Consider the following 27,365-nt stretch of genomic DNA (forward strand, 5'->3'; position numbering starts at 1 on the left):
AGCACAGAGATACTTCACAATAGTCAGTTTACATGTCACAAAAATATGAATCCCAGCAAAGATAAAGTCACTGAGAATCATATATTTCCACTTTGTACTGCCACACCATTCCAGATAGTGAGATAAAGTACACTGTTCTTGACTATTTCTCAGAAAATTGAAGCACAGGCCTTCTTTAGTGCAGATTTACCCTCAATATACTCAAGCTGTTCTTAGGAAGAGTGTGATTTTTTTTTCTCTGACCAGCAACCAGGATACATTAAGAGTTGGAACTCTACAGTGATTTCTATGTTGACCTTGCATCAGGTTCAGCCCAGACATACGAATCAGACACTCAGGCTGAATGATGCCCACTATGCACAGCTCCTTTAAACTGACATCAAATTGTTGCATACATTTTACTTGAGATTAATTGCCCATTTTCAGATCCAACTGGACATCTGTTTGATACACGAGAAACTATGGACTGTAGATAGAGGACAATTTATTTCAGGAGCCAACAGATCAGACCTTTCCCTTTTTACATGCCAGCTACGTATACCAGTGTTGCCAAACTGGATGAAAACTAGCAGACTGCTCTTTTAGAGTAGATAAACCAGTTTAACACCTTACAACTAAAAACCACAATGCAAACTTGACAGCAACTTAATCCATTGTTGTACCAGCATATGTCATAGAGAATAAAGAAATGCACACAGGGAGATCAGCAATTGGGGGCACTGTTCAGAAGTGAAGCGAGTCTCCAGGCAAGGCGACAGTGGGGGGAGAAAAAAAAAGACTACCATTCTCCAAACCAATGTTCCCTCTAAGCTGTGCAGTTGTGAAACAACCTGAAAGTCCCCGCACTGACTGTGCACAAGTCCGCCCCATTAAGTCGCCACGCATGCCCGGCCATGGAAAAAAAATTTAAAGGGCCCACACACTTAAATGAATTGGCCACGCTACAAAAAAAATTAGAGAGTACATTGCTCCAAACAACTCTTGCATGTGTGGATGGTGATATTTCTCCACTGTGCATGTCCTTCTTTGGCTCAGGGTCCATTTCTTCCCAGCAGCTCTATAGAGCGTTTTGGTATGTTTTCTTCTATATCAAAGACACTAAACATTGTCAAATTAATCTACGGGACCATTTCTAACCTTGTCTTTTTTTTTTAAAAAAAAACAGGAATCACCATCTTCCTACACTCCTAATAGTTTAGCTCTTGAAGATCTACAGAATATTTTTCTGTCCCCTTTCAATGCACAAGGCTGTCTTTAGTATATAGGTCACTCACTAACAGTGTATCCAAGGGAGTTATTTCAGCATTGGTGCTGCATTATCAATCCAGAACAATGGAAAAGCTCTCATTAGTCTTTTAATTTCAAATGTTATGTGTAACTCAGACACGAAAATTAACAACTCAAATTCATTTACATGCTTCATTTAAACAGATGAATAATTCATTTACAGAATGAACATTGCCCATGACTGCTTTGACACTTTGTCTTGCAAGGCTGCTGTCACTCTTAACCACAGTAGACATCATTAGATTGTCAATTATCTATTCTTCTCTACCTTGGGAATTTATTTAGTATGGTTCTGATATTAAATTGGACCCCAGCACTAGTGTAGCATCAAAGAGAAGAGAATAAAACATTTGCCTTGCTTGCATCAACTTCACACATTGAGTTCTCTGCTTCCTTTGAATCAAATCCAATATACTTCATTCACCATTGGGCAAAAACCTCAACAGAAATTTTCAAATCTTCAAACCCACACAATTCAAATAAGACAAACCAGCAAGTACAAAATATAAGCACAGAAAGAAAACGGGTTGCCTGGGTTTTGAGAGACAGATTGCTAGAACTCATAAAGCCATAGAATGTTTACAGCAGCGAAGGAGCCCATTCTGCCCGTCATGTCCGTGCCGACTTTCTGCCAAGAGCAACTCAGTTAGTCTCACTCCCCTACAGCCCTGTAATTTTTTTCTCTTCAGGTGCCCATCCAATTCTGTTTTGAAAGCCCCGATTGTATCGGTCTTCACCATACTCTCATGTCGAGATATTTACCCATAGTTTGGTCATACTAACGTAAACATATATCCTGTTTCCTAATCAAAACCAAAAATAGATCATCTGATCATTCATTCACTTCTTTGTTGATCTGTGCAAGTACCACAGATAACTGCCACACTTGTCTATAACAGTGACTGCACTGCACTGCTAAAACATTAGTTCACTGATACTAAAATGCATCATAAGGATGCGATTAAATGCTACGCAAATACGAGTTCTTTTCTTTTTTTCTAAACAGCTGTTATATGAGACAGGCAGTTCAATGAGCAGGATGGTATTAAATTATGCACTTACAGTAAGTAAATCTATATATTCCTACTCTGCCTCTCTCTTCCAGACTCTGCCTTGACCCTGGATAATCATCTTACATGGGTGATCAGGGCTTTTGTTTTGTGCATTGTGCAGAACAGGGCAGTGAGAAAGGGCACAAAGTCTTCCATTATTCACACCGTTGATTCCGTGCCCAGATTTCTTTTCAATTCTGAGGCACATAAAATGCACAAGCAACATCTGCATGGTCCCAGGTGACAGGAGCCGGTAGATGGTTACATCACACTTTGATATGCAGATAGATTTGCAAAGGGTTTTATGCTCATGGAAGGATTATTCAGCCTGAACTGTCACAGTCTGAAATGTTTTTGCAAAAACCTTTCAATTAAGTAACACTGCTTTATTCCCATTGATTTGTAAATAAAGCTTCCACTGCATCCAAGTAGTGACCTGTTAAACTAATGCAGCTTATTCCAGATGCCTTTTGCAAATCTGTGCTCTTGGAACACATTAGACTGTGCCTGTATACTACTCATGTCATCCCAGAATTGTGCCTGTAGGTTTTCCTGGATATATCTATTAGATAAAACGCATCAAGTCCAGGAGCTGTAAAATCGCTACTATGTTTTGCATTTTTAAAACGTCAAAACTACTGAGTGTTTACTTCAATGCTTTGATGAAATTGTTTTTAAAAAAACATCAGCTCTCTCCTAATGTTATCGTGATGAGTGCAGTGTGGAACCAAGCTAAGCAAAGCAGAATGTTCCATGTTTGATTCCCACACTCAGTACTGACTTGGCTGGTCTCATTCAGAGCAATAATAGGGTACTATGATTGGTCTCAGTGCCCTAGACTCCTGATTGGCCCCTACTGGAAGGTGATGCAGCAGACCCAGTCTTAAGTATTTTGCTTTCCAAACCATACAGCAGGTAGATCACATTATTTCAGCCACAAAAGCAACAAGTCTTCGGCTCCTCCAAAGCACAGCAAGTGAGTAATGTGCATTCCTGGACTTATAGTTAAGGACCGCTTTTGGAGCAAAGTACAGCTATAGCAAAGGTCCAGTGATCCTGGAGTATCGTCATACAGCTCCTAAGTGGCTGACTTTGGGCCTGGACTGGCAGACATGAAAGTAGGTTCCTTGCTCAACCAATCCTAAGCAACACTGAACACTGAAAATTTTGTGGTATGCTGACCATTTTGCATAGTTGCAATAAACGAAAGGAAAGACATTTATAATAGCCATTTGGTAGCACAGAACTTGAGTATTGCTGAAAATAGAGATGTTGTCAAAGCTTTCCGTTTTGCACTCATCAGGACAAAACGCAAGAATAACCAATGTAAGGGAAAACAACAACTTATACTGCATGAGAAGAGAGTGCTGATTGGTTGGAAACTGAACGCTGATTGGTAGAGGCATTACTATGGAGAATGCACCAGCTTTGTTTGAAATTTAAACCAGGCAGCTTGACTCTGATTGGTCAAGGCATTGCCTTGAGGAATGAACCAGCGAATGGCTGTCACTTATTTTGTTCAGCTGAAACACGCGCAATGTGTGTACATGTTCTGTCTGTCTGCAAAGAACAGAGCCCCTGTGTATTCATATTTGTAGCTTCCAGTGCGCACAAATGCGCCACAGTGCGAGCCCTACTGCCAATCTCAAATTGGTTGTCAGAGTAATTCTTAGCACACTGTGGATTATTTAGCAAATGTTATCCGATCGTGGAGTCACATCTAATGTTGGGCACTGTGTTTTGAGTTTTGCAAGCACGGACTGGTTGGTTACGGCCTGTACCTTGCCCGTTGTGAACAGCGGAAGGGGCATGTTGTTTGATACAATCCGCCAGTATTTGGGATGTACGGCCTATATACCTAGCATTATAGTGGCATTGAAATTCATATATCACATTACTCATCTGTGTGATAGGCAGGACGTCTTTTTGGCTTGACGGCAGAATCCTTTCTGTGGCGAACACCATACATGTTGCTACTGCATAGTAGCAGCGTGAACCAGCTAGCTTTATCTGTTGCTCAACTTTTTGGGATACATTACCCTTCCAGGGTAATTTGAAATAGACTGGGCACTTTTCAGGGCCGAAAATGACAGCCTTAGGTCTGTTGATAAGTTTGCGCGATATACAGCGAGAAATTATCCGGTCAGGGTAGCCATTGTCACGCAAGATGTCTTTGATTCGCCCTATTTCAGCATCATCAAGCTTGCATGGTGAGCAAATGGCTCGGGCCCTATTTGCGAGGTTGCTGATGAGGCCAATCTTATAGCGTGTGCAACTGTAAGAATCTTAACGCGTGTTTTGACCAGTGAAGGTCAAAATACAGTGTCCAACATTAGATGTGATTCTGCGATAGGATTATTTAGCAAATGTTGTCCAATGCGTGCTAAGAATTACGCTGACAACCAATTTGAGATTGTCAATAGGGCTCGCAGTGTGGCGCATTTGTGCATACTAGAAGCTACATGTATTAATACACAGAGCCCTGCTCTTTGCAGGCAGAAAGAACATGTATACACATTGTGCCTGTTTCAGCTGAACAAAACAAGTGACAGCCATTCGCTGGTTCATTCCTCAGGGCAATGCCTTGACCAGAGTCAAGCTGCCTGGTTTAAATTTCAAACAAAGCTTGGCAGTTAACTGCCAGCCACTGTAAATTGGTGCATTCTCCATGGCAATGCCTCTACCATTCAGAGTCCATTTGACAACCAATCAGCACTCTCTTCTCATGCAGTATAAGTTGTTTTCCCTTACATTGGTTTTTCTTGCATATTGTCCTGATGAGTGCAAGCCGAAAAGCTTTGACAACATGTTTCTATTTTCAGCAATGAAAGACATTTACTTCTTAAATTAAGGCAAATTTTAAAAAAATCTCACGGGCCACAGGTAAATCCTCCATGTTAGCAACATCACATCCCGGAGCCAATATCTCCTGACTTTGCACTGCTGGCAGGGAATGCCAACCATTCGCCACACAGATTGGAAAGTTGTGGGTGTGCCAATTTCTGTTTCAGTGCCAATGGTCAGAAAATCATGGGTGACACTGCCTAGATTTCATGACACTTGCCCCCTCACCAGCAGCACAAACTCAAAAACAAAACAAACCATGTGATGCTCAAAAGACACAGGCTGTCCTATCTTAGTGTGAGACCAGTTACAGCTGAGTGACAGATACTTACAGGATTCTCTAACTCATCAGTGGTGTGGTGTACAGTCCACCAATCAGATGTCCATTCCCAGACATTCCCAACCATGTTGAAGAGGCCATAACCATTGGGAGGAAAGACGGTGACCTGCGAGATGTGGGGGAGGGAACACATGGTTACTGTAGTTAGGGACTTTTAGTTCTCTTCAGGCTAACATTAATTCATTGCAACACAACATATCTCAAAGCCTTAAGCAAATATTTATCTGAATATATTAACACTGTTGAACTGAAAATAACCACTAATAAACAACATTGGCAGCATTTTTCCTGCGGGCTTCTTAACCCTGCTGTCAGGTTCAAATGGCGGGCAGAAGCCAGCCCTGTTTGGGAACAGTCATTTATTGCAATTTTCCCTGGAATGGCCATTTAATGGCCAGAGGACGGGCTCGCTGTCCAATTAAGGACGGTGGATGGACTCTCGAAGCTAGAAGGTCAGAGGCCTTCCAGCTTTCAAGCAGCAGCAGGATGCAATGGAAGGCAAGTGAGGGAGATTGTGCTCCAAAATGGAAACATCCTTTCCAACATTTTTTTAAAATTTAAAATAAAAAAAAAAAAAAAAGACCTTTGCAGCCAGGCAGCCAGTGTGGTTGCAGGGGGGGGGGGGGGGGGGGGGAGCAGGGCAGGGAGGGGGCGGGCAGAACACCTCAACAGGGTGGCCTGCAGTTGCTGCTGCACCCAGGCAGGTGGGGAAGGCCTCTAAGCCTGCCTGGAGCGCGGGGCTCGCTAGGCTGCCACCAGGAGCTAAACTGTTCCCTGCCATCTCTGGGAACCTGGAGGGTGACTGGAAAATCTTAATCAGCCTCCGTTAATTGGCTTTAAGTGGCCCTTAACAAGCTTAATCAGCTACCCACTGCGTACGGGCAGGTAACCCTGCAGCACCTGGCGCCCCCGCCCCCCCCACCCCCTCAATCCCACCTCTGGGAAAATGACATGGCTGTGGGATGGAGCTAGGGCACCAGCACACAGGCCAGTGGCACTATGTTTACCACCTGCCCGCTTTCATTCCCAGCCCCAGTGAGGCTCAAAATCCAGCCTCATATCTCAACGTATGCAGATCAGGAGCAACAAATCCTATACTTCACATTTATTTCTTTCATTGAACTGAAGCTTTGATGACAATTAGTGAAACCACTAAACATTTCCATCTGTGTGACTAGGAAAAGTATATAAACGTTAAATAAATACAACATACATCAAAATCCTAAATACCTCCATCTGCCTCCCCTTCCTTTACTTTCCAGCCCTCCTTGAACCAACACATTCATCCTGGGTTGACCGGTTGATGCTTTGTAGACAAAGCTGCTTTTGAATTGGGGTGACCCACCCTTCTCTGGAGGAAAATGCCCTACGTCCACTCTGCACCTTCTTTCGAACAAAACAGAAGACTGGAAACCTGCTATGTTGGAAAGTGCATCCAATTGCTCTACGACATAGGCATTGGAGCACCAATACATTGCTTCCCCCATGAATAAGCTTTTGAAAAACTGTTCAGCAAATCTCCCTCCCATTCCTGAAGGCACTGAGTCGCACCAAGGAAGGGCTTTTGGAAAGATTTTCCTCTTTTGCACATTGATGAAAACAGTCCCCTTGGCTGAAAACATCAAGGAAAACTAGACAGGAAGGATCACATGCCTGCAACAGAAGCTTCATGATCTTCTGTCCAACAAGTTAAATGAATGGAAAATTGTGTGGGGTCTGCTACATGTGTGCAAACTTCATCAGCAGACATCCCTCTAATTGCCTGGGTGGAACTGCATATTTAAAACCCAGCGCAAAAGGAGAAAAATATGTCTCCACACCAATATATTACTTTGTCCAAGTATTCAGTCTTCATGTGTGAACATAAACAGCTAGAATCAGCAGGCTACTGACTATAAGGGCAACCAGAGCTGTAATTATGCAATCAGGCTCCTCAATACTTGCAAAACTTTTTGCCATACCATTTTCCCTCAATAACTGAAATTTCTGATGTCCAAAATAAGAATTTAAACAAAAAGGCAAAAAATAAAAAAACCTCATAAATGCAATTAAATTTACTCACTGAATTCTCCTTTGTGTCTTTTGATGCTTTCTTTTTCAATTGAAGACCTTGCCTTCCCCAAAAGCCTAGGCTTAGACTTGAATGCTTTTGCACAGAGTTGTGACTTTGAGAGTGGAATTTGGGTTGTGCAGTCTAATCAATTCTCATTTCCCAACATGTATCACTATCATTCAAACAGATATCAATTTTAGCAGTTTCCCCCCACCTGTCCCCTTCACAGAGTAGATTTGTTTCACACAATTTTGAAAAGAAACCATTTCAAAAGCTTTATGGAGTTAATTTGCATCAACAGGCTGTGCGCATGAGAAAATGAAAGTGACACCATTCTGCTTACACACTTGGTAGTTTTGGTTTTGTCTTCTGCGGATCTTTTTAAATAAGTGTATTAAGCTGAGGAAAGAGAATCAGAGAGCAAGCGAAAGGCACTTGCCACATTCCAATTTTTAAAAAAAGGTTAAATGTTTTCAGCAAAAAAAACCTGCTTGAAGGAGAGAATGGAAGCAAGGATGAGGGAGTCATAGGAAGAGGAAAGCAGATTGCCACTCACCACCTACCCTTGTTAGGGGCAGGACAGGTGGAGAATGGAGGGAAGAGTAATTGGAGGGTGAGGAGGAGCTAAGAATACAATGGCTGTGCAGGTAGTTTGAAGAGAAAGAGGTAATGGGACAAAGGGCAGTAGGAAGGTGAAGGGATAGGGGACACAATGGGAGTGAGTGGCAGGTGAGGGCACATGTATTGGGAGAGGTGGATAAGGCAGCTGCTGATGCTTTTCCACACCATGCCATGCCACCCACCACCTTGCACCTGGAAGGAAGGAAGAGAAAGAAGCAAATCAGGGCAGAGCAAGGAAGAGAGAGTGTTTGTCAAAGATAAGAGAAAGAAAGAGACTCAAAAGCTGAAGAAATAAGGCAGGAGAGAAACAGCGTTATATAAAAAAAAAATCAAAAGGTAGATTAAAAAAGAATGCAACATCATGGAACATTGACTGGCAATCCATTAACAGTTATAATACAGCATGCACTTCCTGTTGCACTTCAACACATCCATTCACTTACTTGTAGCAACGCCACAGGAAATTGGTGAATATGCAACAAACATCCAGAATGACTGGCACTGGGAACAGGCACTTACAGGGGCAGTGTTGGTGTATCCATCATCTGCTGTGTTGTGGTATGGGAAGTCTCCCTGCCAGATGTTCGTGTAGTGCTGGCCCTTAGGTTGCAACTTGTTCCCCCATGGGAAGAGTCTGTGAGAGTGTGACAGTTGATGCAACAGTCAGTAATGTACATTGCCTGAGCTCAAGTTTATCATCAGACCAAGAAGCATCCCCAAAGAAGCATTATTAATTTTCTCTCTCCTTCACCATCATTTATTTAACTTCTATTACAACTGGGAGAAGCATCACTTTAAAGCAAACAGATCATGACAACCAGGCCAGTGGCAACCTCAAAGAAAACTCACCAGATTCACTACGGACAGTCACTAAGCAGTGCAAGACCAATGCTTCGAGCCAGTGGCACTAGCACAGCTCTTGCACAATATAAAAGCAGCTTTTAACTTCAGGCTTTGTATTTATGACAAAAGGTTCCCTTGATCCTTTTAGACAGTAAATATTAATAACTTGAGCTGCTAACATCCGTCCTATGCTTCCTTCCTCTGCACTATGTTAAAAGTGAGGCATACTACAGTTTTCTACTCTGACTCTTTCCAAGCACCTCTAAACAATGAAACTCCTTTACCTCCCTCCAGTCTTCTTTCCTCTTACATGCTTCAGAATTTTAAACCCAAGCTTTCTTCCGAATTTACCACATTTCTTCTCAGTCTCTTTGATGTTGGCACTGCCTGCACTGAGGGCCTTAGATATTTGGTTTCTCAAAACCATACCAAACACAAATACATTGGCATAAATTTGAATGTACTGTTCATTATCCCTGAAAGACATACACCAGGTCTCTATCACGCAAGAGGAAGAACATAACTGAGTTTAGTGTGGTGAGTATTGGACTCGAACACCAGATGTTGGCCTGTTGTTTGTGTGCACATTTGCAATTATTTCAGCTGCATCACAACAAATACAAGTGGAAATGACTCTTACATATTCTGTCTCAGAATTAAACTGTTAAATCTAATCACCTCCTCAGCCCCACTTAAAGTTTCCTACAAACACAGATTGCGTTATCCACCAATTTAGTGCATCAATGGCCAATCCGACCCACACCAACTGCATGTTGCAAGTGGGTGTTATTGAAATTGCACCACATAAGTTCAATGGTAGCAACTGGACACCTGTACACTCAAAGTTTTCACCTTCCTCAAACCGACTGGGTATTTTCCAAAATCCAAGATTATATGTTTTCTCATTTGTGCAAGGGTAATAATGGCCAGTTACATTATTAATCAAAATACAGGGATTTTGCAAACAGAAAAGATCAAATGACTATGTTCCAATTTGATCATAGCACATGTGTTTCCCCCCCACCCCCACGCTCAGGCCAAATGCAAAGTCCACAGAAAAACTCCAGCTCCTTGACTTTATGCATAATCTGCCATAGAGGACCACAGGCCTCAACAATAATCATTAGTGATGATGCACAAAGGAAGACCTGCATTTATGTCTTGTGTCAGCTGTGGCACAGTTGGCAGTACCCTTGCCTCTGAGTCACCAAGATTGTGGATTCAAGTTCCACTGCAGGACTTGGGCACAAAAATCAAGGCTGAAACTGCAGTGTAGTAATGAGAGGGTGTGCACTGTTGGAGGTGCTGTCTTTTGGATGAGATGTTAAACAGAGCGCCTGTCTTTTTTCTCAAGTGGACGTAAAAGATCCCACGGCACTATTTCGCAGAAGGACAGGGAAGTTATCCCCCAGTATCCCAACCAATATTTATCCCTCAATCAGTATCACAAAAACATATTATCTGGTCATTATTATATTGTTATTTGTGGGAGCTTGCCGTGTGAAAATTGGCTGCTGCTTTTCCTACATTCTAACAGTTAGTTAATTTCAGTTACTTTAAAAAAAAAGTACTTCATTGGCAGTAAAGCGCTTGGAGATGTACAGTGGTTGTAAAAGGTGCTATATAAATGCAAGTTTTCTTATTGCATTACGCCATTCACAATCATAGGATGGCCCAAAGCTCTTCACAGCAAATGAAGTACTTTTGAAGTGTAATAACCATTGTAATGGAGGAAACGTGGTAGCTAATTTGGGCACAGCAGGTCCCACAAGCAGCAATGTGATAATGACCAGATAATCTATTTCAGGGATGTTGGTTGAGGAAATTATATTGGTCAGGACACCAGGGAGAATGCCACTGTTTTTCCTCAAAATAGCGCCATGAAATCTTTGTCGTTAATCTGAGGGGGCAGCCAGTGCCTTAGTTTAACAACTGATTCAAAAGATGGCACCTCTGACAATGCAGCACTCCCACAGTACTGTATTGGAGTGTCAACTAGACTTTGTGATCAAGTCTCTGAAGGGGAACTTAAAACTCACATCCTTTTGACTCAGAGGCAAAAATGTTACCAGTTACAATTACACAAAACTCTCAATCAAAAACAGACTTCAAAAGGTATCAGAGCAGTCTCCAGAATCTAGATGAGGAATTCACATACCTTCAGCACACAAATAACAGAGTTCTAATGAAAATGTTAACTCTTTCTCTCCACAGATACTGCCAGACCTGCTGAGTATTTTCAGCATTTTTTGTTTTTATAGCAAGTGGATATGCTTGTTTAAACCTTAGATGGGCCACAGATGAAGTACAAATAGTTGACAGCCTGGTGATCACTACTTACCACCTCCCACACTTGTTCTGCAATCTACATAAACAGAGGTGAAACGCTTCCCTTTGGAGTGCCATTGACAAGTCAACCAAGGATGTGCTTTTGCACAAACCTGACTTCACACAACAAACTGCTGTGATAACAGCTCACCCAAGGCATTACTGTTTTTTTTTTAAGAAAAAACAGGTGGTGAAAATTCATTAAAAAATAATATGGAGTTGCAACTGATCTGTTGGAGACTTATCCCATGAGAAGCATGTCAGACAGAATTGCTGATTGTGCATTGTGCATTCTTATTAAAACATTAGAGGTATTCTTTATGTCTCACACAGCCAACATTATTGCTGTGCAGCAAGATACCACTGATGTATTTACTGATCGAACTATGCAGTCCAATAAAAACTCCAGCTGCGGGTTGGGGGGAGAAGAACATGTGATGGAGAATTTTGGATTTGAATCTTGGAACAGGGTAGATGCTCAAGGGAAATAGCATAGTAATGCTTTGCATTTGAGAACATAGAATCACTCAGCACAGAAGGAGGCCAGCCAGTCATACCTGTGCCAACTTATTGCTTCCCTCAGTATATGTGAATGCACAAAAAAAGCATGGCTTTCTAGTAGTAGCTGTGATGATCAGCAGGGGCTGATATAAAAATGCGCATATATTTCCTATTGTACATCATACAACACATACATATAGAATACAATAGGGTAGGCAGTGGCGTAGTGGTATTATCACTGGACTAGTAACCCAGGGTATTGCTCTGTGGACATGGGTTCAAATCCCACCACAGCAGAAGGTGGAATTTGAATTTAATTAATAAATCTGGAAATAAAAGCTAGTCTAATGATGGCCATGAAACCATCGTCGATTGTTGTAAAAACCCATCTGGTTCACTAATGTCCTTTAGGGAAGGAAATCTGCTGTCCTTACCTGGTCTGGCCAACATGTGACTCCAGACCCACAGTCCCCTTACATGCCCTCTGAAATGGCCTAGCAAGCCACTCAGTTGTACCCAACCGCTACAAAGTCAATAAAAAGGAATGAAACCGGACGGACCACCCGGCATCGACCTAGGCACCGGAAACGACAACGGCAAACCCAGCCCTGTCGACCCTGCAAAGTCCTCCTTACTAACATCTGGGGGCTTGTGCCAAAGTTGGGAGAGCTGTCCCACAGACTAGTCAAACAACAGCCTGACATAGTCATACTCACGGAATCATACCTTACAGACAATGTCCCAGACACTGCCATCACTATCCCCAGATTATGTCCTGCCCCACCGGCAGGCCAAACCCAGCAGAGGTGGCGGCACAGTGGTATACAGTAGGGAGGGAGTTGCCCTGGGAGTCCTCAACATCGACTCTGAACCCCATGAAGTCTCATGGCATCATGTCAAACATGGGCAAGGTAACCTCCTACTGATTACCACCTACCGCCCTCCCTCAGCTGATGACGCAGTACTCCACCATGTTGAACACCACTTGGAGGAAGCACTGAGGGTGGCAAGGGCACAAAATGTACACTGGGTGGGGGACTTCAATGTCCATTACCAAGAGTGGCGCAGCAGCACTCAAGGACATAGCTGCTAGACTGGGTGTGCGGCAGGTGGTGGGGGAACCAACAAGAGGGAAAAACATACTTGACCTCGTCCTCACCAATCTGCCTGCCGCAGATGCTTCTGTCCATGACTGTATTGGTAGGAGAGACCACCGCACAGTCCTTGTGGAGACAAAGTCCCGCCTTCACATTGAGGATACCGTCCATCGTGTTGTGCGGCACTACCACCGTGCTAAATGGGATAGAATTCAAACAGATCTAGCAATGCAAAACTGGGCATCCATGAGGCGCTGTGGGCCATCAGCAGCAGCAGAATTGTACTCAACCACAATCTGTAACCTCATGGCCCGGCACATCCCCCACTCTACCATTACCATCAAGCCACGAGACCAACCCTGGTTCAATGAAGAGTGCCAGGAGCAGCACCAGGCATACCTCAAAATGAAGTGTCAACCTAGTGAAGCTACAACACAGGACTATCTGCGTACCAAACTGCGTAAGCAGCATGCAATAGACAGAGCTAAGCGATCCCATAACCAACGGATCAGATCTAAGCTTTGCAGTCCAGCCGTGAATGGTGGTGGACAATTAAACAACTAACTGGAGGTGGTGGCTCCACAAATATCCCCACCCTCATTTGACGGGGGAGCCCAGCACATCAGTGTGAAAGATAAGGCTGAAGCATTTTCAACAATCTTCAGCCAGAAGTGCCGAGTTGATGATCCATCTCGGCCTCCTCCTGAAGTCCCCAGCATCACGGATGCCAGACCTCAGCCAATTCGATTCACTCCGCAGGATATCAAGAAACGACTGAAGGCACTGGATATTGCAAAAGCTCTGGGCCCTGACAATATTCCAGCAATAGTACTGAAGACCTGTGCTCCAGAACTTGCCGCGCCCCAGGCCAAGCTGTTCCAGTACAGCTACAACACTGGCATCTACCCTGCAAAGTGGAAAATTGCCCAGGTATGTCCTGTGCACAAAAAGCAGGACAAGTCCAACCCGGCCAATTACCGCCCCATCAGCCTACTTTCAATCAGTAAAGTGATGGAAGGTGTCATCAACAGTGCCATCAAGCAGCACTTGCTTAGCAATAACCTGCTCAGGGACGCTCAGTTTGGGTTCCGCCAGGGCCACTCAGCTCCTGATCTCATTATAGCCTTGGTTCAACCATGGGCAAAAGAGCTGAACTCAAGAGGTGAAGTGAGAGTGACTGCCCTTGACATCAAGGCAGCATTTGACCGAGTATGGCATCAAAGAGCCCGAGCAAAACTGAAGTCAATGGGAATCAGGGGAAAACCCTCTGCTGGCTGGAGTCATACCTAGCGCAAAGGAAGATGGCTGTGGTTGTTGGAGGTCAAACATCTGAGCTCCAGGAAATCACTGCAGGAGTTCCTCAGGGTAGTATCCTGGGCCCAACCATCTTCAGCTGCTTCATCAATGACCATCCTTCAATCATAAGGTCAAAAGTGGGGATGTTCGCTCATGATTGCACAATGTTCAGCACCATTTGTGACTCCTCAGATACTGAAGCAGTCAGTGTCGAAATGCAGCAAGACCTGGACAATATCCAGGCTTGGGCTGATAAGTGGCAAGTAACATTTGCGCCGCACAAGTGCCAGGCAATGACCATCTCCAACAAGAGAGAATCTAACCATCTCCCCTTGACAATCAAAGGCATTACCATCGCTGAATCCCCCACTATCAACATCCTAGGGGCCACCATTGACCGGAAACTGAACTGGAGTAGCCATATAAATACTGTGGCTACAAGAGCAGGTCAGAGGCTAGGAATTCTGTGGCGAGTAACTCACCTCCTGACTCCCCAAAGCCTGTCCACCATCTACAAGGCACAAGTCAGGAGTGTAATGGAATACTCTCCACTTGTCTGGATGGGTGCAGCTCCAACAACATTCAAGAAGCTCGACACCATCCAGGACAAAGCAGCCCGCTTGATTGGCACCCCATCTACAAACATTCACTCCCTCCACCACCGACGCACAGTGGCAGCAGTGTGTACCATCTACAAGATGCACTGCAGCAACGCAACCAGGCTCCTTAAACAGCACCTTCCAAACCCGCGACCTCTACCAACTAGAAGGACAAGGGCAGCAAATGCATGGGAACGCCACCACCTGCAAGTTCCCCTCCAAGTCACACACCATCCTGACTTGGAACTATATCGCCGTTCCTTCACTGTCGCTGGGTCAAAATCCTGGAACTCCCTTCCTAACAGCACTGTGGGTATACCTACCCCAAATAGACTGCAGCGGTTCAAGAAGGCAACTCACCACCACCTTCTCAAGGGAAATTAGGGATGGGCAATAAATGGTGGCCTAGCCAGCGATGCCCACATCCCTGAATGAATTTTTAAAAAAATCATAGAAACTTGCAGCACAGGAAGAGGCCTTTCAGCCCATCACACCTGTGCGGGGTCTCAAGGAGCAGTTATGCTTAGTTCCACACTCCCATTTTTCTGGTCTGTAACCCTGTAAATTCCTCATCCTCAAGTACCTGTCCAACTCCCTTTTAAAATGACTAATGTGATCAGTTCCACCCCTTTTCGGGTAGAGAGTTCCCAATCCCAACAACATTGAGTCAATAGATTTATTCTCATATGCCCTCTGGATCTTTTGTCAATGATTTTGAATCCTTGACCTCTGGTTTCTGACCCATTCACCAGAGGGAATAGGTTTTAATAAAGTAAATGGAGAAAAACAAATTTCAATATACTTTGATCTATTTTTTCACCCCTTAAACCTTCTCTGTTCCACCAAGAACAGTCCTAACTTTTCCAAGCTCTCCTCATAACTGAAGTCCCTCATCCTCGGTAACATGCTGGTAAATCCCCTCTGTACACTTTCCTGAAGCGTAGGGCCCAGAACTGTCCACAACATTACAGCTGATGCCTAATCGGTGATTTATGAAGTTCTAGCATTATCTCTTTACTTTTCTATTTTATTTTGCTATTTATAAACCCAAGTAACCCATATGCTTTTTAACCACCTCGACCTGCCCTGCCACCTTTAAGGATTTAAAATGGACACCAAGATCTCTCTGCCCATCTACATTTATAATAATCTATCTTTCCATATTAGTCCTCCCAAAGGGCATCACATCACACTTCTCTGCATTGAACACCATCTGCCATGCTTCAACATATACTGAATCAGGAGATTTTGGAAAATATAAAATTGACTGCTCCTAACACAAAGTGGCTTAAAACAAATTATCGGACAGTTCAATCTTTCTGAGCACAAAATCTATGCCATGTAATGGTATTTATATCACCCAATGCAAAATATTGGCTAACATTTTTTTAGATGAACTTATCAGAAGTATTATGATTATTACAATCCAACCTCATGAAATACATATTAAATTTCACTCTTACTTGATTGCTCATTATACCCCAGGAGTGTAGAACAGGCCAATTCTATAGAGGTTTGGAATCAGAAAATCTCAGGAAGTGAGCCCTTCTGATAAGAGACACCTGGAACATGCACAATGTTTGAGATGGTGTGAACTCTTTTGTACATGCAATGAGCTTTGAGGACTGCCAGTCATAGCTCACTGAGTAGCACTTTTGCCTCTGAGTCAGAAGGTTGTGGGTTTGAGCACTACTCCAGAGATAAATGCAAAAATCTAGGCTGATACTTCAATCAAGTACTGAGGGAGTGCTACACTATAGACGGTGCTGTCCTTCAGAAGAGATGGTAAACACAGGTCCCGCATGCCCTCTCAGGACAAGCTAAAGATCACATGACAGTAGAGCAGGTGAGTTCTCCCAGTGTTCTGGCCAATATTCATCAATCAACCAACATTAGTAGAACAGATTATCTAGTTCATTTGCTTTGTAACCACCTAACGAGCACTCAGATGTTGGATGGTAGACTGGCAGCAGGACTGACAATTTTTGAAGTATATGATTCATAAAGAGCAAGGATTTTGTTTTAGTTATAAATGGAAAGTGGATTTATTTTGATCCGTGTCAGGGCAACATTGGACTACCTGCCATATCCTGCTGTGTATGACAGCTTTGTTTGGCAAAACATACATTTCCACATTATGCAACCTGGTAACTAAATGCAGATACTGGGAGGAAACACAATGAAGTGGCTTAACAAGGGGAAAAGGAGGAATTGAAAGGTTGGTCTTTTGAGTCATCCTGTATGTTCTGAAGCGAGCTTGCAGTAATAGTAATAACATTGTACTGTATATTGATTGTACCTTCATAACGCATACAAAGACCCACATCATGTATTAAAATAAACCCCACAATAAACGGAACTGCAAGTACCAATGGAAGAAATGGTCTTTGTACAGTCAAGTGTGTTGATAAAGTAGTAATACACCACTGGATACCACATATGTTTTGGTGATGCATACTAACCATCTGCCAGATAACAGGTCTGCCAACATATGGACAAATCTCAGGTGAGAGAATTTCAGTCATGAGTCAAGTGTTTGAGGTGTTGTTTCGCATCATAAAGCAATCTTGGCTAAAAGAGGAAAGCAGCGTCCATCACATGAACACTGAATTCTACATGGTGAAATATATACAGTCCTGTGGAGTCAATATGTACATTCAGGATACAACAGCAACTTGAATTTATGGCGCTCCTTTAATGTAGTAACACACCCCAATCTGCTTCATAGGAGCATTACCAGACAAATATTTGACAACAAGCCACATAAGGAGATATTAGAACAGATGACTACAAGCTTGGTCAAAGTGGTAGGTTTTAAGGAGCATCTCAAAGGGAGAGAGAGAGATAAGGTGGCAGAGGGGTTTAGGGAGGGAATTCCGAGCTTAGTGCCTTGACAGCTGAACGCACAGCCACCAACGGTGGAACAATGAAAATTGAACACAATATCACAAAGCTTTAATTTTGATATTGATGGTCCCATTTCTGCTCCCTCATGTGTCCCAAATGAAAATCTGAATGCCTGGCATACCACGTCGTTTCAAATTCCACGGCAATAGCTCTAATCTTTAGCAACCACACAATTGTGGAACTACAATAATCGCATGGCAGCACGTTCTAGTCTTGGGTTTTATTTAATGAGGCAAGTGATGTCATTGATCTATTAATTAAATGAAAATACTCTGCAGAAAAATAGGCTCTGTTCACAAGTTTGAGAAATATACTAAAGAGTGCATACTGGTGAAGAATGTCTTACAATACTCTCCTGGATGGCTGCAGCTTCAACAACACTCAAGCAGCTCAACACCATCCAGGAAAAAGCAGCCCGCTTGATTGGCACCCCATCTACAAACATTCACTCCCTCCACCACCGACGCACAGTTGCAGAAGTGTGTACCATCTACAAGATGCACTGCAGCAATGCACCAAGGCTCCTTTGACAGCACCTTCCAAATCCACAACCGCTACCACCTAGAAGGACAAGGACAGCAAATGCATGGGAACACCACCACCTGCAAGTTCCTCTCCAAGCCACACACCATCCTGACTTGGAACTATATCGCCATTCCTTCACTGTCGCTGGGTCAAAATCCTGGAACTCCCTTCCTAACAGCACTGTGGGTGTACCTACCCCACATGGACTGCAGCGGTTCAAGAGGCAGCTCGCCACCACCTTCTCAAGGGCAATTAGGGATGGGCAATAAATGGTGACCTAGCCAGTGACGCCCACATCCCATGAATAAATAAAACTCATCCAGTTAGACAAGGTGTACTCAGACCTCAGGAACTTAAGTAACTGCACACAATCTCCCCAACTAATACAAAGGCTGGGATTTTGAGAGGCCCCTGAGGTGCGATCAGAGGTGGGGGGTGGTGATGGAAAAAAGAGTGAGGGCACGAGGTATCATGATGTATGGCGGGACGGAGGGCCCGTTGATTCCCTGTCGCCCAGCAATCTTCCTGCGGGCGGGATAGGCAGACGACGACCTTCCCATGCAGAGGCCAACTGAGGTCCTTAAGTGGCCTATGGGATCTTAGCAGCAGCTGGGGGGGCCTCTGCCACACGGGGAGGACACTTTGTAAAACGAGGCGCCCTCCCTGCGGGCTTGGGAGGGAGTGGTCCCTCCTTCGTGGGCAGTTTGTGGTGCACGGAGAACCCCCATCGGGAACACCTTTACATAGAAACATAGCAGCATAAAAGGAGCAGGAGTAGGCCATTCGGCCCTTCGAGCAGTTCTGGTCGCCACATTACCAAAAGGATGTAGATGCTTTGGAGAGGGTGCAGAGGAGGTTCACCAGGATGTTGCCTGGTATGGAGGGCGCTAGCTATGAAGAGAGGTTGAGCAGATTAGGATTATTTTCATTAGAAAGACGGAGGTTGAGGGGGGACCTGATTGAGGTGTACAAAATCATGAGAGGTATAGACAGGGTGGATAGCAAGAAGCTTTTTCCCCAGAGTGGGGGATTCAAATACTAGGGGTCACAAGTTCAAAGTGAGAGGGCAAAAGTTTAGGGGGGATATGCGTGGAAAGTTCTTTACGCAGAGGGTGGTGGGTGCCTGGAAGGCGTTGCCAGCGGAGGTGGTAGACGCGGGCACGATAGTGTCTTTTAAGATGTATCGAGACAGATACATGAATGGGCAGGAAGCAAAGAGATACAGACCCTTAGAAAATAGGCGACATGTTTAGATAGAGGATCTGGATCGGCGCAGGCTTGGAGGGCCGAAGGGCCTGTTCCTGTGCTGTAATTTTCTTTGTTCTTTGAGCCTGCTCCGCCATTCTTTATGATCTTGGCTGATCATCCACAATCTCCTTACATCCTGGGACGCCCCTCCCCGGACAGCACGACCACCCCCCTACCCCGGGACCTTCTGGACTGGCCCCGGCGACCCCACTTCACTGACCTCTGTTGCAGGATTCCACCGCTGGGCCTGGGTCAGAAGCCTCTGCAGTACTGCCAGTGGCCACCGCTCCTGGTGGCGCTGCCAATACTGCTGAGCTGCCAGCCCTCTGATTGGCCAGCAGCTCTTGGAGGTGGGATCCCCATCTCTTTAAAGTCTTTAGAAGGATGAGGATCCCGCCTCCTAAAGCTTGGATTCAAAAAGACTGGAAAGACAGGCGCGGTTTCCCCGCCTTTTGGCACAGCACCGGGAGACCCACCTCCAGCACAAAATCCAGCCCAAATGTGTGGCCAACAACTCTCAAGTTCAGAATACTTCCACAGTATTGAAAATATTAAAATATTTTAGTTGATGTAAAACACAATGAGGAAAGGTTGTAAACTTCAGAATGCTGCACCACTGACTGTTGGCTGATTCAGCACAAAGCGACTGCTGGGATTGGCTTCTGCACAACGAAAAGGGACTCCTATTACAGAGCGCACTCAAGTATAATAGAGACACTTTTAGTGACGGATGCTGTAAATTTTAAATATCAACCAGTATAAACAGGAGGCTTAAACAGTTGATCGCAACTCGCCATAAACAGTTCCAGGCTCTGGACTGCCAATCAAATGCCATGATCTCCATTGGCTGAATATTGGGCAAGCTGCTATGTGAAATTCAACTTGAAAATCAAGAGTTTCTACGAGTACAATGGGGCCAATCTTGGTCAAGAAGAATTCTATACCCAAACCAAACTTCTCCCTGAATTGGAGGTAGTGAGGGAATTAGAAGGACGAACATAAAAATGCAGGAAATGTAGCTAAAAGCAGCCATAAATGTGGTGCCGACAGACAGTAGAAATGTTGAAAAGGGTGTCCTGGTGCAGCCTCATGATCAAAGAGCCCGACAACATTTAACACCCTCGATTAACACATTACAAATGGGCAATTTAATGAAATTTATATACTGAACTGCATCTATCAATCAGACTGTGACACTTCTTCATTATGAGATGCTAGTTGGGGACAAATCACTGAAAGAATTGTACTGTAAAAATAATTCAGTTAAGACGACAATAATGGTCTCAGTGCAAGAAGCTGCAGTTGATAATTTCCCTGTTAATAAGTCTGCAATTATGACAAATCCAGCAGGAATTTTGTAACTAGTTTAATGTTTCTGATTTTCACTTAACACTTTCCGTCCTTCTTCAGTGCCGAAAACCCTTTATCTGGATTACCCAGAGTCTAAATGAGCAGTTTGGGATACACAGACAAAATGTCATTAGAAAATTTATCATAATGCTAGGACAGAAAAAGAAATAGGGAATAAGAAAGACAAATACATTGGGGTTAGAGAGAGATTAGGGAAGCAAGGATAAGGCATGATGTGTTGAATCGCCTCCTTCTGTATCATTCTATATTAAGGGGACAGAGGCTGACATTGAGAGTGGAAAGGAAGAGGGCAACAGGGAAGAGGGAGGAAGAAAGCAATCAAGTGGGCTTAAAGATAGATTGATTCAGGGCAGACAAACTGATAGCAAGACACACAAACATCAGGGGATAGAGAGAGAGATGGGTGAACAGAGAGATATACACACTCAGAGAAAAAGAGATTATGACATAGCAAAAGGTATCTGAGACAGAAGTTGAAAGATAGAAAGAGACAAACAAATTGACAGTCAAAGATCAAGAAAGAGATAGAAAGGCTGCACGGTTCAGACACAGCGACATTGCAATAGAGACATTGATGGAAGAAGCAGGTGACATAAATAAACATTCAAACACATGGAAAGAAAAATCAGGCACAGCAACACAGAAATCTATGGACCCTCTGAAAAAGATCAAGCTACAGACAGAAACAAAGAGAAAAGACAACAATAGAGGGAATGACACAAGGATCAGGGAAAATCCACACATCAGAAAAAAGATCTCTCCGACAAGACACATCTCCAAACAGAGACACAGATCTCACATTGACACAATAAAAAAGGCACAGAGATCAACCCAAGAGGGCTGGCTCTGAGTAAAGTCAAGAGATATCCACCATCTTAGCTCTGCGTACCCAGATCCAATTATCTTATGCCTTCTAACCCAATCCATTTGACTCTACACTTGGTTTCCACTCACTGTGAGCAATGTCATGTCATGAGAGATTGACAGGTAATATAAACAGGGAATGAATGTAATACTCTGAAAGAACAATGGTGCCAATAAATATTGCCTGACACTCCCACTGTACTGAACCTTCCACTACTGGCTAGGTTCAACAACTACTTATCCTTGAAACCGACTGGATGTGTATTTCTGAATATCCACATGAGATCAGCCCTCACCGATTTTACTGCAAAAACCTATGCTGGAACCGAAGAAAAGCCTTAATAAAGCAACAGTAAAAACCCCTTCATCAAGCCACTGGAGATGACCTGGTATTGTCTGCGCTGAAGCGCAACTCTAACCGTCTTTCGGATGAGACATTAAACCGAGGCCACTATCTGCCTGCTCAGGTGGATGTCAAAGATCCCATGGCATTATTTCAAAGAAGAGCAGGGGAGTTAGCCCCGCTGTCCTGAACAATATTTATACCTCAATCATCATCACAAAAAAAAAAGAGATTATCTGGTCATAATCGCAATAATGTCTGTGGGAGCTTGCTGTGCACATTCTGGCTGACGAGTTTGCTGCATCACAACAGTGACTACATTTCAGAAAGTAATTAGCTGTAAATTGCTTTGAGATGTCCAGTGGTCATGAAAGGTGCAATATAAAGGCACGTCTTTCTTTCTTTGCTGGAAACAGGACACATTTTAAGATAATGGGCAAAAGAACCAGAATGGAGATTTGGAGAAAATGTTTGACATGGCAAGTTGTTATAAACTTGAATCCACTGCCTGAAAGGGTGCTTGAAGCAGCTTCAACAGTAATTTTCCAAGACAGAACTGGACAAAAAACTGAAGGGCGAAAAAAATACAGGGCTATGGGGAAAGATTGGGGATTGGAACAATTGGATAGCTCGTTCAAAGAGCTGACATGGGCATGATGGGCCAAACAGGCTCCTTCTGTACTGTATGATTGAGGTTGGATAGTCCACAAGAAAACGTTGGCCTTATGGAAAAGTCAAGATTTCCACCTTCCCCCACTGCCTGGAGTAACACCAAATGATTGTTGGCAGACAAGCAAGATTAACAGCTGAAATAGAGACCTCCTCCCACTGAATTTGACTATGAGCCCTCTGCCCTCCTCACTGAATACACAAACAATCCCTCTTTCCCCTGACTTCCTGCCAGAGTCCTCTGCCAACTACTACCCAATTTCCCGCTCCCACCTGCCCTGCCCACCCTACCTGAGGACTGAAAGATGATGTGCAATAATTGTGCAGTGGAAAATGGGAGTAACAATACCTGGACTAAGCATTCACTGTTCTATATAAATGCAGTTTTATACACATTGCGTTCCACAGACTCACTCATTATTTAAAAATTGTCATCCAATTTCCCATAAAGATCGAACAATTGTGAATCAAGTACTGACTGGGCTGTAGTACAGGTTTGTTGCTGCATCTTCCACTGGTCTCCACACTGCAAAAATGCTATAGATTGTTGGGGTAATGAAGTCCAAAATAACCTGAAACGCTGTAGAATTCTGCAAGTTATAGACAGTCCTAGTTTATGTAAAACAGGTCATTTGAATAAGATTGAGCATCAGTACAGCCTTGTCTGAAATGCCTCTCTATCCAATCAAATATTGTAAATGTTCAGTGGCCTTCCATTTTTGATGACTGGGTGGTCAGCTTCTTGAACTTAAATTGAAATCTGCCATGATTGTTCAGCAGTTTCTAGAGAGCTTCTTCACAGTAAATGTTGAACTGAAGCAGTGGAATCAATGGAATCAATACAAAACATATCATTGCTAGCCTCCAAATTATAGAAAACTCATCTCCTGTTTGGGATTATTGTACTGACCAATCACAATAGGCAAGTTTCCATGTCACATCCACTGGGCCTCTGGATAACACCTAGAGTCAGCTAGGTTCTGCTGTGTTAACAGTGTATTCAGACAAAACCTTGAATCCATCTGAAGACATGTGTCACACACTAATCATTTTTGAGTGCTGGATCCAAAGAGCTTTTTGTTACGGAATTTTTTTTACCACTGGTTTTATTGGACCTCCTGGCAGCTGACTTGCCCCTGGCCTTTCAGGAACTTTATTATGAAGGACAGTATAGAGAGAGAAAAAAATTCACATTGGGCAATGTTTAGAACAGCAGATAACAGCTTGCACCATGATAGATTCTCCACAGCTTATTCCACTTCTGGAGCAAGTGAAAGAGCAAAAAGGAAAAATTCTCAAGAGATTCCCCCAACCCTGAAAATAATTGAATAAAAACTCAATGAAGTTAAATAGGATTGGCATTGACAGTTACTCTGTATGTTCACTTACAATGAAATAAGCAGCTTAATAGCTCATAACTGCCCTTATTTCACCAAGCGTTCCTTAGTCACTTTGGAAAGATTGGAGAAGTGTACAACAGGCAAGAGACAGACATGATATCCAGTCCAGATAATGAGGGTGTTTCTATTATTACACCACTGGATTCCACTATGTATAGATAGGCAATGGGCAGTATAGGCACACTTGTACACACAACATGCTAGCAGCATGTTACTCAAGAGTTTATTAAACCATAAACTTGAAACACTGAGCATTGAAAGTAGTTCCACTTTTGACCAAGTCTGTGATGTGCCTGACTGGGAGTCCTTGATTACAGACACTAAGTGGAAAGAAGTTCTATTACCGGCACCAACATCATGTGCTTCGAGGAGAAGCACAGATGAGATGAGTACAGTACAGAAGGAGGCCATTAGGCCCATTGAGCCTGCGCCGGTCTGTCCCACTCCACTGCTCTTTCCACATATGTCTGCAATTTTTCCTCCATCATGCATTTAACCTTTTGAAAGCTAGTATTGAATCGGTTTTCATCACCCTATTGCGCAATGTCACTCTCCATTTAGGGGTTGGGATCAAAACAATAAAAACAGATTTTCATTGCCTGAGAACAGCTTTATCGGGTTGCTTTTAATTTAGCTGAAAGCCTGGACATTGATGACAGACATGGTCCCATCATAAATGTGGACAGGGAAATCTTGGACTCATCAACAGTATTGGGACGAATAAAGTCGGCACCGGAAGGGTTAATTATTGCCAGACGCCGAACACAAAAAGCACTAAGTCCATAAAAACCTGTCAACAGATGCAAACCGCCTGGTCCGCATCCACGCAATATGACCACCCTACGTTCACACAATCCAGCGGTTTTACAGGGGCACAAACTGACCAGTCCAAATCGGCACAAACCGGCCACCCCGCAGCGATACACTCCAGCGATTTTATGTGTTCCACGTCAACACAAACTTGTGTTGCACTCACGGATATTGCAGTTGGTGTTCTGTACTTTCAGCGCTGAAGAGTAACAAAAATTGACTTTTCCTTTAAAGAGTGGACAATGTGCTGCAAAATGGCCAACGGTCAGACTAACGAGCCTATATATTTAAACTGTCATACAACAAAGGACAAAAGGATACATTCCAAACTAAGGTGCGAATTACACCCATCCTGAACCCATCAAGAGACATTCCTGAATTGAATGAGCTCTTCTGAAACAAAGGTGTGAAGTAGCCACATCCTGGCCCACTGTTAGTCACCACAGGGAGGGGGCCCAGCGTCTCTTAACAGAGGCAACATACAAGTGATTTTTACCTTAAAAAGTAGCTCTCTAGAGCGAGAGAGGAAGAGATCACATCATCTCAAAAGCCTATCGAGACGAGAGCGGAGAGATCCAGCAAAAACCAAACAAGGAGTCCTGCTGCAAATTCCACCCTTCAACTTGGTGTATCAGAGAACTGAAAGTGATCACCACCCACAGACTGAAGTATCAACCACCAGAAAAATCTACAAGCATTCCAGGCCTGCAACTTTAAAAGAGAAACTGTCTTCCAAGAAGGTTCTACAGGTTTACCATGAACCCCGAACACCTACCTCACTTCAAACTACTTATCTTTTTCCCCTATCTATCCGTGTGTGTGTGTGTGTGTGTGTGTGTGTGTGTGTGTGTGTGTGTGTGTGTGTGCGCTCGCGCACATGCGTGTGTGAGTAAATGCATGCTTGGATGTGGTTGTGACCATTTTGTGAAAGAATATTGCTCATTAAATAGTTAATCTTCCGTTTTAAGCCTACAAGAAAACCCATCACTGTAGATTTACTTGACAAATAAAACACAAGGGGTTAAAACCCCAGTAACAAAACACCTGCTGTGGTCAGTTGGGAGGTGAACCACCCACACCCCTTACCACCTGGCCATTGCACCGGTGACCCACATTGACACAAACTGCCCAGTCTACTTCGACACAAAAAACAGAACCAAAGATTAGTACAGCACAGAAGGAAACCTTTCGGCCCATTGAGGCTGCGCTGACTCTTCCAAAGAGCAATGTGGTTTGTCCTTCGCCGCTGTTCTTTCCCCATATCATTTCGTCATACATACGAACATACAAATTAGGAGCTATAGACGGCCACTCAGCCCCTTGAGCCTGCTCCACCATTAAGATCATGGTTGATCTGATTGTAACCTCAACTCCACTTTCCCACCTACCCCCGATAACCTTTCACCCCCTTATCAAGAATTTATCTACCTTTAAAATATTCAAAGACACTGCTTCCATCACCTTTTGAGGAAGAGAGAGTTCCAAAGACTCATGACCCTCAGAGAAAAATTTCTCATCTCATTCTTAAATGGGTGACCCCTTATTTTTAAACAGTGACTCCCAGTTCTAGATTCCCTCACAAGGGGAAACATCCTTTCCACATCTACGCTGTCAAGCCACCTGAGGATTCTATATGTTTCAATCAAGTCACCCCTTAGTCTTCTAAACTCCAGCAGATACAAGCTGAGCCTGTCCAACCTTTCCTCGTAAGACAACCCACCCATTCCAGATATTAGTCCAATAAACCTTCTCTGAGCTGCTTCCAATACATTTATGTACTTCCTGAAATAAGGAGACCAAAACTGCACACAGTACACCAGATGTGGTCTCACCAATGCCCTGTATAACTGAAGCATAACCTCCCTACTTTTGTATTCAATTCCCCTCACAATAAAGGATAACATTCTATCAGCCTTCCTAATTACTTGCTGTACCTGCATACTAACCTTTTGCGATTCATGCACTAAGACACCCAGTTCCCTCTGTATCTCAGCTCTGCAATCTCTCTCCATTTAGATAATGCGCTTTTTTATTCTTCCTGCAAAAAATGGACAATTTCACATTTTCCCTACATTATACTCCATTTGCCAGATCTTTGCCCACTCAGGTAACCTATCTATATTCCTTTATAGACTCATGTCCTCTTCACAACTTATTTTCCTACCTATCTGTGTGTCATCAGCAAATTTAGCAACCATACCTTCAGTCCCTTCATCCATCATTTATATAAATTGTAAAAAATTGAGGCTCTAGCACTGATCCCTGTGGCACACCACTCGTTACAACTTGCCAACCAGAAAATGCCCCATTTATGTCTATCTCTGTTTCCTGTTAGCTAGACAATCTTCTATGCATGCCAATATGTTA

At 43.5% G+C, this 27,365-nt stretch overlaps 1 protein-coding gene across 3 annotated transcripts in view; it reads right to left on the minus strand.

Moving 5' to 3' along the window:
• Positions 1 to 27,365, minus strand: part of sumf1 (sulfatase modifying factor 1) — a 157,495-nt gene that overhangs the window by 77,236 nt on the left and 52,894 nt on the right. For all 3 annotated transcript variants that reach the window (XM_068051463.1, XM_068051462.1, XM_068051464.1), the window contains 2 exons: positions 8,717 to 8,831; positions 5,516 to 5,629 (listed from right to left, as the gene is read on the minus strand). In XM_068051463.1, the coding sequence (XP_067907564.1) occupies positions 5,516 to 5,629; positions 8,717 to 8,831 (229 nt within the window). The remainder of the gene's footprint in view (positions 1 to 5,515; positions 5,630 to 8,716; positions 8,832 to 27,365) is intronic.

Source organism: Heterodontus francisci, chromosome 19 (assembly GCF_036365525.1).
Source record: "Heterodontus francisci isolate sHetFra1 chromosome 19, sHetFra1.hap1, whole genome shotgun sequence".
In the NCBI taxonomy this organism is placed as follows: Eukaryota; Metazoa; Chordata; class Chondrichthyes; order Heterodontiformes; family Heterodontidae; genus Heterodontus; species Heterodontus francisci.